The sequence below is a fragment of the Hoplias malabaricus genome, chromosome 7 (genome assembly GCF_029633855.1).
Source record: "Hoplias malabaricus isolate fHopMal1 chromosome 7, fHopMal1.hap1, whole genome shotgun sequence".
In the NCBI taxonomy this organism is placed as follows: domain Eukaryota; kingdom Metazoa; phylum Chordata; class Actinopteri; order Characiformes; family Erythrinidae; genus Hoplias; species Hoplias malabaricus.
In genome coordinates, this window is record NC_089806.1 from 17359818 (window position 1) to 17373553 (window position 13736).

At 39.2% G+C, this 13736-nt stretch overlaps 1 protein-coding gene across 2 annotated transcripts in view; it reads right to left on the bottom strand.

The window, feature by feature from the left end:
* Positions 1-13736, bottom strand: part of plcb1l (phospholipase C beta 1-like) — a 125657-nt gene that overhangs the window by 105188 nt on the left and 6733 nt on the right. For both annotated transcript variants that reach the window (XM_066676509.1, XM_066676510.1), the window contains one exon: positions 12203-12280. In XM_066676509.1, the coding sequence (XP_066532606.1) occupies positions 12203-12280 (78 nt within the window). The remainder of the gene's footprint in view (positions 1-12202; positions 12281-13736) is intronic.

Below are 13736 nucleotides of genomic sequence, written 5' to 3' on the forward strand. Positions count from 1 at the left end.
ATGAACCCCTTAATTCACCAATGCATCCAAAACTCTGAGATTAAATACTTTCAATACATAAAACAGTGCATAGCCTTATATCTAAGACCTGTAGAGCTTGAGCATTCATACTGCATTTTTGCTACAATATTTCAAATAGTGCTGGCCAATAAAAGGATTTTATCAATTTGTTTCGTGATTAATTTTTAACAGGTGATAAACTTTGAGTAATTTATCAAAATTGAGCTAAATAAACCTTAATTTCTATTCCTGGTTAGCACAGCCAGCTGCAAGCTATCAGGCATGTATACTCATGCTATTATGGCAAATGAACATAGGAAACTGCATGAAGGTGAGAATGTAAACAACACTATAATGGGTTTAACTCAAGTGCTTGTGTGTATGTTTTAGTTTAGTTAAATATGTTATAGTCTCCTGTTCCCTCTGTGTTTTTGGGTGTATTTTGTTTGGACTACATGCGAACACAAGTGCAGACACTTTGCTCTCCAATTCTCCCTGTGCGCGAGGGAGCGTTTGGCACACTCTTTTGACAAAATGGGTCCCCCCCACTCCACTTAAAGTGTATTTTCCTCCTGAAAATTTTTTTCTCATTTGCAAGAGGACTCTTCGTTGCCTGATGTGGTTTTTCTTCACACTAAATTATTTTCTCCGCTCACGAATTTTGAATTGGATCCTACACCATAGATCAGGCTGTTTCTTATGCTTCTCCATAAATAAACACTCCCAATTGCGGAACTGTTCTCGATGTGCACTCAGTGATTGAGTAGGCTCTGGACAGACAAAGCGGTTCGAGACAATGTGCAACGTGCAAAACTGAAAAACGTTCTAGCATTCCCACTTTTACAAACACTGTTCTAAGCCTTCTAATGCATCAAGTGCAGTATGTTTACAGTTCAGCAAATTGGAGTGTTTTATTTATTTATTATTTTTAAACTTCTTATCCATCTTTTTACTCTTTCAGCTTCTTTAAATCCTTGAGGTGGCAATGCCCTAAGAATGTTTTCATGACACAAGACATGGATATCATTACATTTTGTGGTAAGAATAAGTATTTTCATAAGTGTTTCTTTCTTGAACAACAGTTTTGAGACTGTACTTCTAATATTTTTCCATTTTTTTTACAAGTTTAGAATCAACATCACCAATAAGATTTCTCTACTTATAGTGTAGAGCATGTGTAATCTCTTCTCTTGGTTTTGAACGACTGTTTTCTTGGCCAGTTTCAGTTTACAGGGGAGAGTTCCTGTCTTGATACAAGTGTGTAACTCTAACTGGTGGCTCACTTGCTGTCTGGCTAGGGCAGTGCGTAATTTTAGTCCCATTCAGACCTCCACCAGGCACAGGAGCAGCACTTACCTTCCGGCCCCTCATTCAGCCTCTTTTTCTTTTCCTTCATGAATGAAACTCCGCTTCTTTATCCAGGGCAACAGAGAACAGAGAGAGCTGTGCCCCATGGTGGACGGGTAACTGATCTGAATATCTAAACAGCCATGGAAATCCAGTCCAGCACTGCCTTTTGCTTTCCTCATGGCTTTTGGAGCCTAAGTTACCCGCTGGCCCTTTCGCTGTTTCACACAATAGAGCTTCAGAGCAAGCAAGTTGAGCACAATTTATGATTAATGAGTATAGAGCTATAACACAAACAATAGGGTTTCTATGTACAGATATGGACATGATTTATAATGGAATTATTTATAATCCAATACCACAGCACTCCGCAGGTGTCTGGTTGAGAATAAGTGCATCTTAAACTCTAAACACATTTGTAAATACCCACCAATGCCCCACTAAGATAAGATGCTGCCAAGTGACCGATTAAAGACCTCACTCCAGTACAATTAAATTGATTTCTTGTAGAGATGTCATAGAGAAACCACTTTCGTTTCTTTAATGAATCCCTAAAGAACCTGTAAATGTTTTAAAGAAGTGTATGTGAATGTGACTTGTAACTCTAAAGAACAGAAAGAAGAAGTCAGTGGGAATGTTCGCTCAGCAATTCCAAAAGCCACGGATGTGCCCCGCACCAACCATTAACAATGCTGACTGATAATCATGATAGACACTGAAGATAGTCAAATTTCAAAACGCAAAACAGACCACATATTATTCATCCACGTGAATAGTTTACATTTAACAAATAAACTATGGCACATCTGACTCTTGACGCCCCAGTTCCAGTAAAAAGGAACAGTCTCCAGGAGGTATACAGTGAGAGTGCTTCCTACATCTGTACACAAACCACTGCAGGTTTTGTTTTTCGGCCTGATTAAACAGAAATGCAGCGTGATCAATCTGTTAAATTCATTAGAAATAAGAGAGAATGCTAATTCTTTAAAAACAGATGCAACAATACATTTTATATTACTCCTACATTTGAACCAAAAAAATATTCTGCCTTAGAAGCTAAAACTTGACTATGTCTGGTGAAAAGACTGACACTAGTGTCAAACACCAGCAAATTTTGCACAAAATAAAACAGCAATTTAGAGTATGAAAAATGTAAAATTTGAATTTGTGAGACCGCTCAATTAGTCTGTAGCTAAATGAGCTTCTGCCATCAGCAGAGGTGATTATCATGGCAACTCAGTTACCTGTCACTATTAACAGGCTGAGTCTAATGTATAATTCAAATTAAAATAAATAAATACAATTATGAGGAAAAAAAGTTATTAAAGGAACACTCTGTACTATTGACAGCAAGCGTTTAGTTCCAAACATTGGGGAGCACTGTTCCACCTTTAATGGGTCAGTTTACAAAGTTAATACTGGTGTTATTCACCAGCTTCATACATGAATTCTCAGATCCACATTAAAAAGGTGACTACAGAAGCCTGCATACAGCACTAGCATTAACTCATTCCATCTTTTCTCCGTTAAAAATACACAAACCAAGTGACTGAGTATGTTATACGTATTAAGGATCGCTCCTTTAAAATTGCAATAAAATATTGTATGCTATGAAAGCTAGTCCAGTTGCCCATACCATATTTAACACAACTAGATCAGATGGATAGAGCTGGCAAGAAAATCTCTGGTGGAATTATTGCTGTTCAACCAGTGCACTTGCATCAGGGTCTGCTAATCAGACACCCAAACTCCTTGAGGCAAAGATAACTATATTCCACAGATAACTACATCACTGCACATGCCATCAACCTACTGATACACCACATACACCTTCAGAGCATTAAGTATTTTCTTTTGAGTATTGTTTTGGTATTAAGTATTTTCTTGCCTTTCTATAATAATCATACTGCATTATTTTATTTTGTATTATATCACTGTATCGTGAATAGCAACTTAGCAAAAATTAGCTTGTGGGTAGCACTGTAGCCATTTCTAATCTTAACTGTGTACAATTGTTATAAAGTAAAAAAAAAAAATTGCCATTTGAACTGCAATACCACATTCTGTGAACCATTACAGCCCACAGTATAAACTGTGTATAATCTGAGTTAAACCTCTCTGTCTCGCTCTCTCTCACTCTCAACAGTCTCCCTTTTCCAGATCCTGTGCATATTAAGTAGCTGTTCCTCCTCCTTTCTCTGCCCTCCTCCCCTCTGACAAAAGCTAGGCAGCAGTTCTAGGTTGGCATGGAGTGCATTTCACTTTTGGAATATTGGATTAAGATTTACACTTTGTCTACTCCAATAATGTGCAGTGAAGGAAAGGGGAGCCTGTCTGGCTAATCAGATAAAAGTGCAGTGCTGGGCAAGAAAGCAGCCTTTCATCTGTTGGCCATGGAAGGAAAAAAAAGACAAGTAGGAGGAACAAGCGTTAGCACTGAGGAAACGTGGAGAGCCTCATAGATGAATTACAGTGATGTATAAGAGATATGAAATGTTAAGTAGCTAGTGCTGGACAATACATGCATAAAAAAATAAATAAACAAACAAACACCCACACTAATATATATATATATATATATATATATATATATATATATATAGTTAGTTAGTTAGTTTAAACGTATTAATATTGACAAAGGCAAGAGGTATTTATTTGATGGGGATGTCATGTTGCGGAAATATGTTGTATGTAAAGAAATAAATTGTGATCAGAGTTCTGCCCATATCTTCCGGCAGCTTTTTCTGTAAGAGATTGGTGCCTGCGGCTGCTTTCTATGTAGAGCCATCTATGCGAAGGTCAACATATGGAAATCATAAGTGTCACAAGTCAGTGATATGTGATATCTGTTTCATTTCCACATAACATTATCAGCCTTTTCAGTATCAAGCCTTTTCATCAAAACCCTGTAAAAATCAAAGGGTCATGTGCTGTCTCATAGCCACAGTCAGTCAAAAATTCTCAAGCTACCATACACTATTCAGAGAAAGCCACTCTCTCCCAGTCAGGTGTGAGGGGGGGGTTTGTGTAAGATAAAGGCACCTGTTGTCTGTTGTTGGCCTAGTATACATAGGAACGTAGTCATAGCACTGTGGTTTCGGTCTTATGCAAATGCTTTAGGCAAATGGCCTTTGACAACAGTGATACAGAGTATAACCGTCTCAAATGACCCAGGCTTGACTACCAAATGACACATGCACTGAACCACAGAACAGTGAACATGTGTAAAGTTTGTAATGGCACACAAATTTTATAGAAATTCATTTACTAACACCAAGTGTGGTATAAACCAGGGATATAGCAGAACATGCATTAAGATAAAGACACTCCAGCTTCTGCCTGAATTTATTACATTTGGCAACTTTACTCGGGTCATACATGCTAAATTGTATATTTATATTTATCCCAAATGTAAAAGAACACAAAAGCCAGCTGACAAAAACATAGTCAAATAATTATAACTGCTCAAAACATTTTCTGTTTATTTTAAGGTGGATATGCTTTGTCTCGCCCTTAATAACATGCAAATCAGTCACATAGCTGTTACTTAACATGTAAATAGAAAGCTAATCTTAAAATTATGTTAATGTTCTTAACTTAAATATAATAAAAAAAACACACAAGTTGCAAATACCCACACATCTCACAGTCCAAAAACCCACATAAGTCCATGCAACATCATTTGAACAGTCTCTAAACTGTGTTGAAATTTCAAGTAAATAACGTACCCGCCTTCTCCTGTGAAGCTGCTATTTTGGATTTGCATTCTTCAGTGAATACAGCTGCCCCCTACACCACAGCCCAGGGCCAGAGAAAGTCAAAGCAGCAGGGACAAACTCATGAACAGCTTATTCAAATGTATTGAAAGTATATATATATATATATTCCAAACTGCTGAACAATTCAATTGTGCCCTGTAATTAGATACAAAGCCAGTATCAGTGAGGTTAGTCAGTTATTCAGTTGTGACAGTATGGTGTAATGGGTAAATATCAGTTTAACTGTAACGTTTCTCAAGTCCTCTTCAGGCTGTAGTAGTTTAAAGCCAGTGACTAGAACCCAGGGCAAAAAGGCCCTAGGGAGCAAAGAGCATGGACACAGTCCTGCATCTGAGGCATCCGAGGAACGCAGCTGCTCTGCAGGCCATAGGAGAGTCTCACTCACTAAAACACACACACACACGCACAAACACATGCACTGTCACACAATCCATCTGTGCCTAAATATAAACACAGATGTGTGAACATCTGCACGTGGGATTGTCCACGTTTACAGAATCCTGCTGTGTTTCAATGTCTTTGTTTTTTGGGCTGTGTGGTGGGCCTGCACCATTTCCATCAAGTAATCTTCCAGAGTTGATCATAAGTGCCTTGGGACACTCAAAGGCTTTCTGATAAACAACGTCAAGACATAGGGCGATACCTACTTGCACACCACATGTGCCATATACAGTACTGTGCACCCAAACAAACTCAGTCAGTCAGTCCAGAACCTACCTGGAATGAATGGGAACCAAGAAGGAACACACCCTGGAAGGGGCACCCAAGCAAACTGTTCAAACTACTTTAATAATGACAATTAAAGTGTTTCCGCTAATAAAAATCCACTGTAATCAATTGTTTAATAACGGTTAAGAAAACACTTGGACATGTGTCAAATGTAATTTAACTGTATTGATTATATTCGGGAAGGCACGGTGGTGCAGCAGGAAGTGTCACAGTCAATCAGCCCCAGGATCCTGGAGGTTGTGGGTTCGAGTCCCGCTCCGGGTGACTGTCTGTGAGGAGTTTGGTGTGTTCTCCCTGTGTCGGCGTGGGTTTCCTCCGGGTTCACTAGTTTCCTCCCACAGTCCAAAACACGCATTGGTAGGTGGATTGGTGACTTAAAAAGTGTCCATAGATGTGTGAGTGAATGTGTGTGTGTGTGTCGCCTGTAAGGAATGGCACCCCTACAGGGTCTGCTCCTGCCTTGTGCCCAATGATTCCGGGTAGGCTCCGGACCCACCATGACTCTTAACTGGATAAGCAGTTATAGGCTATGAATTAATGATTACATTTGCATTTAATTTAAAAAGGTATTTACAATTTTCTCAGCACCCAACCATTTGTGATATTAATGTTGGATTGTGAATAATTATTCACCAAGTCTAATTCAACACCATACCCTATGCTTATGATTTAGCTCGATCATTTTTAAAAACTGGTAGGTCATGCATGTGGCAGGCAACAGCTTGTTTCCCAATACAGGAGATGCCTCATCTGTCCAAGGTCAGTAAGCCTAGAAAGCACAAATGATCTCACTCTCTGGCTTGGTAGGATGCCCCTGTCTCTTCATCAATGACTGTGGTGCTGGCTAGAATGGATGTCTGTCTACTGATGCGACAGACCAGGGCAGTTTACATTCTCTGATGTGCTAATTTGTTCTGTCGCACTGCATTAGTAGATTGGCTCATGTTTTGGAAGAAGCACATGCTTCCACACTCCTGAGGCTGGTGGTACTATGTGCGATCACTGGAGATTCATTGAAAGGGTGAAACTGAAAGTGGCTAATAAGAGAGAAACTTCAGGACTGAGGGCAAGCTAATTAAAAAAAATAATAATAAATTAATTAATTAAATAAAAACCCTTTTAAATGATTTCACTGGTGCCTCATGAATCAGGCTCAGCCAATCAGGATGTTTTTTGGGTGTGTCGTCATGGTGATATTCAATCTCATGGTCTCATGCTACCATAAATAGGCTGATATAAGAGTATTGAATGCTACAGACATGAATGTTTGTAAAAACAGTGACTGTTGGAATGGGCTGGAGTCAGTTTCTCGGCTCGCCTCCATGACTTTGTGTAATTCACTAAAAATAGGTATTTGTTTTCCTAATGGCAGTCTGGCCTACAGTAATCACACTGGCCACACTGTGGTTAACAGAGTATGGGGGAAAAAGGTGTGTTGGCAGAGATGACAGGAGTGAATGTCTCGATTTTCAGAAACATGTGCTTGTCCTCATCCTCCTCCCTCCCCTAGGACAGATTGATGAAGGCTGAAGAGCTCACACACTTTCAGTCGTCTCAGAGGACGGCCTTATCCACAACTCATCACAGCATCAAAACCATTAGCAAGCTCTTTGGGATACAAGAGTGTCTCTTCATCTCTCTCTACATTTCAATAGCAATTTGCTCTTATGCAAACCCATACATTACTGATATTACTGTCAGACCACAACACTGCAGTCAATAAGTAATTGGACAGTCACACTTTGGATACAGACTGCAAAAACACTTCATTCAAAACACAATTCAATTATAAACTTACAGTGCACATTATTACCTTTCATTTATGTCTGTTTCAATTCAACAAATTATACAGGAATTACAGCCCATTTTACACAAAGTTCATTTAACATTGTAGTGACTGCTTAGTTACTTCATTAGCTCATGCATCATTATCTCTAAAACAAGAGTTTATAACATGTCTAGAGTTCATTCCAGGTGAGGTATTTATATCAGAAAAATCCAAACAGATCAGAGAAAGTTGTACCAGCCATGTCACAATTCACAATTGTGCAAAAGTCAGAGGCCACCATTTTGTTTTTAAATTTCCAGTTGACACAGCTGTTAAGTAAAGCTATTCATTAATGGTCAAAGAAAAACTAATGAAAAAATAAATAAATAAGTGAACAACTGAATTGAATAGAAAAGACTGAAACCTACAATAAAAAGCTTCTGTGTAATTTTCTGTTAAATATACACCTTACAGTACTGTACAGTCAGAGATTACACTGACTACACTACATCAAGTATCTGGCAAAAGAGTCACAAGGTTATAGATAGTGATCTCTCAGAATCAAATATAAAACACTTTTCAAAATAACTGAACATTACTCAGAAGCCTGAATAACTAATAACATTTTTCAGTGTTAAAAAAATTAACACTGAAGTGTTAAAAAAATTAATTAATTCATTATCTGTAACTGCTTATCCAATTCAGGGTCGCGGTGGGTCCAGAGCCTTCCTGGAATCAATGGGCGCAAGGCAGGAACACATCCTGGAGGGGGCGCCAGTTCTTTACAGGGCAAAACACACACATTCACTCACACCTACGGACACTTTGGAGTCGCCAATCCACCTACCAACGTGTGTTTTTGGATCGTGGGAGGAAACCTACGCGGACACTGGGAGAACACACCAAACTCCTCACAGACAGTCACCCGGAGAGGGAATCTAACCCACAACCTCCAGGTCCCTGGAACTGTGACACTACCTGCTGCGCCACCGTGCCACCTGTTAAAAAAATACAGTGTTAAAATTACAGCCCACCATTCTTTTCAGCAGACCCAATTTCCAAAGACATCTGCACAGATAAGTTTTCAAAACGTCCAGATCCAGTCTTACAAATGTTCTCCAAACACATTCAGTGATGCTCTGGACATGAAGAGTGGTCTCTAACATATACTGCAGTGGATAATCAAAGAATGTTCTAGATCATGAACTAACAGAGCTGACGCACAAGGCAAAACATGGGGGGAACAGGTTTAATATTAACTGAAGAATAAGTGTAGGGTTGAGAAAACCCATAAAAGAACGGTGCATAAAACCGTTCATGATCAAAAATAATGCTAGCTCATTTAAACATGGCAATATGGATTTGTCTGTACAGCTGCCGGCAGAACTGGCTCACTTATCCAATGGCGTGATTGATGACCACAGTAAGAGGATACATTCTAAAGTGTATAGAATAACTTAACAGCTCAAATCAAAACAAAGGCTTCAAAACCCTGTGTATGAAGAGTCACTCTGTAGTAGGCAGTGACTCAAAATATGCTGATAAATGCAAGCCAAGTTGTTCCAATGCCAAACAGTGAAGTGTTATTGATTGGCCAACCCAGTCTGCTGACCTAAACACTGAGCATGAATCTCACTTCTTCTCTTAATGAAGATAAGTATAAAGACCTGAAAGAATAAACACAGATAGAAAAATGTCACAGTACAGGCTGGACAGAGCATCATCAGGGAAGACATTTAGTGTCTGGGGACATCTGTAAATAATTTATTTCATTCAAGTAGTCATGCCAACGAATTCCAACCAAGTTCTGAATATGACCACTTTAAGTTTATTTAACTTAACTTTAATGTAGAAACCAAACCTCCAAAAGCCTGTAGACCCTTTCAATGAATGATTCAGCTAGCCTTGGACTGTGGAGCAGTGGAACATTTGGAGTGACTGAGCTCTATTCATGATCTCTGAGATGAGGTGATGTCATATTTGTGATGTCTAATATTCATGGGTTGAAGTGACATGTTTTTGGTGTGAGTGCCATATTGTGGACCGACTGTCATGTTTTAGAGCGAGCACTAATATAGGCAAATTTCTCTCCCAGTGCTAGAGGGTTGTACAGCACCCAGAACAACAGAACCCAGCCTCCTCTCTATTCCAGGAGGCAAAGAATCACACAGGTAGCATAATGAGAAGAAAAAGAAGTAAAATTGGTTAGCCACAGCATTTGTGTCATAATAGTCTTTAAAAAACTGTTAGCACATCTGACTCTAATGCATTTCTCTGCTCTTCTGTCCAAATCTGAGTGAGTTAGTCATACACAGATCATATACAAGCGTCAGTAATCATATTATATCACTCTTGTTTTTTTTTGCGATGTATATTGAAAATAAGTTTTAGTGCGCTCAAAGTTCAAAGCTCTCTGTTAAATGAGCGTCTTATTACTGTCTGTGTTATTTAGTTTTATTATCTGTGATGTGATGGAGTATGGCACTTCTTTTGGACATGGCCCGAGGTCCTCTACTGACTGACACAGAGCTCTGTTTACAAACGTGATGCAGACAAACAGGTCAGGGATCCATACTTACATTTCTTTTAATGTCTAAATGAGGACTACAAGGTGTTGACAGAAACAATAAAACAAATGAAGTTAGGGGTGTGTGATATGATGATATCAAATTGTGAAGGATAAGAAATTGTCCACGATACACCATCACGGGGAGATTGTTGGATCGTGCTAATGCACATTCAGTCCACTGCAGTTCTTATACATTCTTAATTTTTTTTTTTTTTTTTTTTTTTTTTTTTTTTTTTTTTTTTTACATACCATGTACGTCATATACATCAGTCGAAATGGGCAGACTCTCAGGACACTGATAATGTAAGTGAGTACTCTAAAATGTCGTTATTCCATACAACTCATTAGTCTTTGGTGGAATAGGGCTATTCACTCTATAGAACAGTGTACCAGCCCTAACTCTGCACAACCTAAGTTATGGTGTCAAATGAAGGTAGCGAGCAGTTCTACAAATTAAATCTTGACAAGGCCACAGCTGTTCACTGAAAACCATTCCAGGTGACGACCTCATGAAGCTGATTGAGAGAACGGCAAGAGTGTGCAAAACTGTCATCTAAGCAAAAGGTAGCTACTTTGAGACTCTAAAGTATAAAACATTCTGGTTTGTTTAACATTTTTATGTTTACTACATAATTCCATACGTGTTCCTTCATAGTTTAATGTAGAAAATAATAAAAAAAAGGAAACCCTCCCTCAGTGGGTGTGTCCAATGAACACAGCAGAATCATTAAGTCTTTGTTTCAGCATCCCAATCAGTTAGTGCACCCAGTTCCAAGGCTGTGTACACAGAGATGAACAGTGCAAGGAATCAAGCTTTGTCCTGGGAGAAAGGAAAGTGAGCTTCAGGCCTAATAACCCTCCTGGTGTGTGTTGTAAATTGATGTGGGCTTAAGAAGAAATTAACATTTTCTCCAGCTCATGTTCTTGTCCAATTATGCTGTTAGTATATGGTCACTGCCCAATGAAAAACACAGCAGCTGTCCTTCACATTGTGTGAATGGACCAACAGAATTGCTCCAAATTTACCTGCAACAAACACTTCTTACAAGAAAAAAAGATTTTTTTTACTCTGTAAAGTTGCTACTTTTGACATAATTTATATTGGACAGAGATGATATTTAAACATACGATACTTTGTTTATGATATCTGAATAATATAGGATGGTATAGCATAGTTGCTGTCGTCCATGTCCTTCCTTTCTGTAACTGCATCATCCTACTTAGGGTTGTGGTGTGTCTAGAGCCTACCCAGAATCACTGGGTGCAAGGCAGGAGCACACAGAGAAGAGGGCACCAGTCCTTAACAGGGCGTTGGCCAAGAAGCCAATACTACATTTGCCTACCAAAAATGTAAACTTTACTGGATAATGTAAATTACTTCCACACGCCACATGTGTACACCATGTGAACATTTCATTAAGAATTCTCTCTTACAAAACCTTTACAGGGTTTTTATGTAAAGGCAATGCCAATACACAGAATCAGGGCAACTCAATGAACTACATTAATGCCACTTAAATCACTTTGTCTTTTGTCAGTACTAAACTCTAAACTTTTGTTAAACCATATATAGCCAATCATTTCAGGAGAGTACTGAACTACATCTCAAATATAAATACACAGCTAACAACATGGCAGTGTGTGCATGTGCTATTCAGAACTTTCTCCTGATACTGCCCTGATATCAATATTTGGTATTGGGTGAGTGTTAATTGCCGTTAAAATGGTTGTGTGTGCTTCACCTGCACTTCTTTATGATGGGGAACCTGTATTACATGTCTCTATCAAGATTGTTTTGATTTTTTTAAGCATTTCTATTGATCCATTCATCAAATAAAAGTAAACATACACATGATATACGTGTTTGAACTGGACAGCAGCAATATTCAATACTGCTGTTCAATTTCTGCTGTTAGTGATGTCTTGGACAAATCATTTTAAATGGTCTGTATCATGGAAAATATTCCTGAATAATGTACATGAAAGGACACAAGTGTTACAAGCTCTTACCTTATTCTGATCAGTCCAGTGCAGAAAGAAGCCCTTGGGATCAACTCGTAATGTCACTGGAGTCACATTGGTGGAGTCCTGTAGATGTAGAGAAGGGTCAGTTTAAAGAGAGTTGGTACACAACCATGGAGGCAGACAATGGGCACTTGAAATGAGGCTAGTTTATAAATGGTTCAATCTATGTTTGAGAGAGAGAGAGAGAGAGAGAGAGAGACACACACAAAGAAAGAATTATACTGAGACAGAGGCAGAAAATATTGTGTTGTAAAAGAAAGTACATTTTGAGAAAACCCTGGTGCCTGATGTGACCTCTGTCATAAACTAGCCTATTGAAGAGACACAGAAGAGATCTCATGTCATACCACAAAGCCCCCCCACCCAAACCCCTGAGTCATCTTTACATAGAAACTGAAGATACTACTGGACACTTTCATTGGGAAAAAAAACAAACAACTTCTTTTCAGTTGTGCTCAGCAGGGTGCAGGAACATTTAGTAATGGCCAAATTGTATCAGAATAAGACACAAAAGCAGTGATTAGCTACAGCATGACACCGCTGTGCTGGGTCCCAAAAGAAGTGGAATGATGTCAGCAAGAACTGAGGCTAAATGACTGCTGAAACAAAACAGAGCTGAGAGGAGTGAGCTGCTCTAAATTCTGAGTTAGTGTTATACCAGTGTTATACTAGGATGTTCCAGACAGAGCATAAACCAGCTCCAAGCTGACTCTGGGTACCTCTTTTACTGCCTGTGTGACAGGACAGTTTCTTTGAAGTTAGCATGGTGTTCATGGGAACACTCATATCTCTGAGAAAACAGTGGGGTAACAGTGACAACACTTGCCATCTCTACCATTAATACGAAGGACCTAGATAAGGAGGCCAGTCGCAACCTTCTCCAATTCCTCTGCTGTAACTCAATCTTACTGCACTTTGAATTCCCTGCATGAAACACATATGACAGTGCTCAGTGTAGCCTTCCTGCAGGGGCCTGAGAATGATTCTATTTCAGGTAATACGGCTCGCTTGCACACATCCGTGCTGAGACAAAAGGGAGGGAGAGATAAAGCTGAGAGGAGGAGGTAGCGTCTAGTTAATTGATCCTTCTGATAGGCACAGCGAGAGAATTCAAAGCGGGCCAGCTTTTGCGAGGGGTCCAGCAGTGGGTGGACGACTAAAGGGGAAATCAATCGCTCTGTCAGAAAAAAAGAGCAGTGACCATTTGGAAAGGGCTGCTCATTGCTGGGGGGAGGCATTGAATAGCCTTTGAAAAACCCCAAGAGATCGTTCTGCTATAGTGCAGAGTGTAGATGCTATGTGGCAGGCTCTTCTCAGAGATGACACCAACTGAAGGGGATGTTGTAGGCCAGTTATCAATGACCTGTTGTTTTAAGTAATCGAGGTTGTTCAAGTAGCCAGTGGTGTTCAGCATTCACATAGGATTCAACCTGAGAACATACAACACTTTGTTTGAAAACCAATACCATAACAGATACCACAAATGATGTCCAAAACATGTTGACACATTTTCTTATTA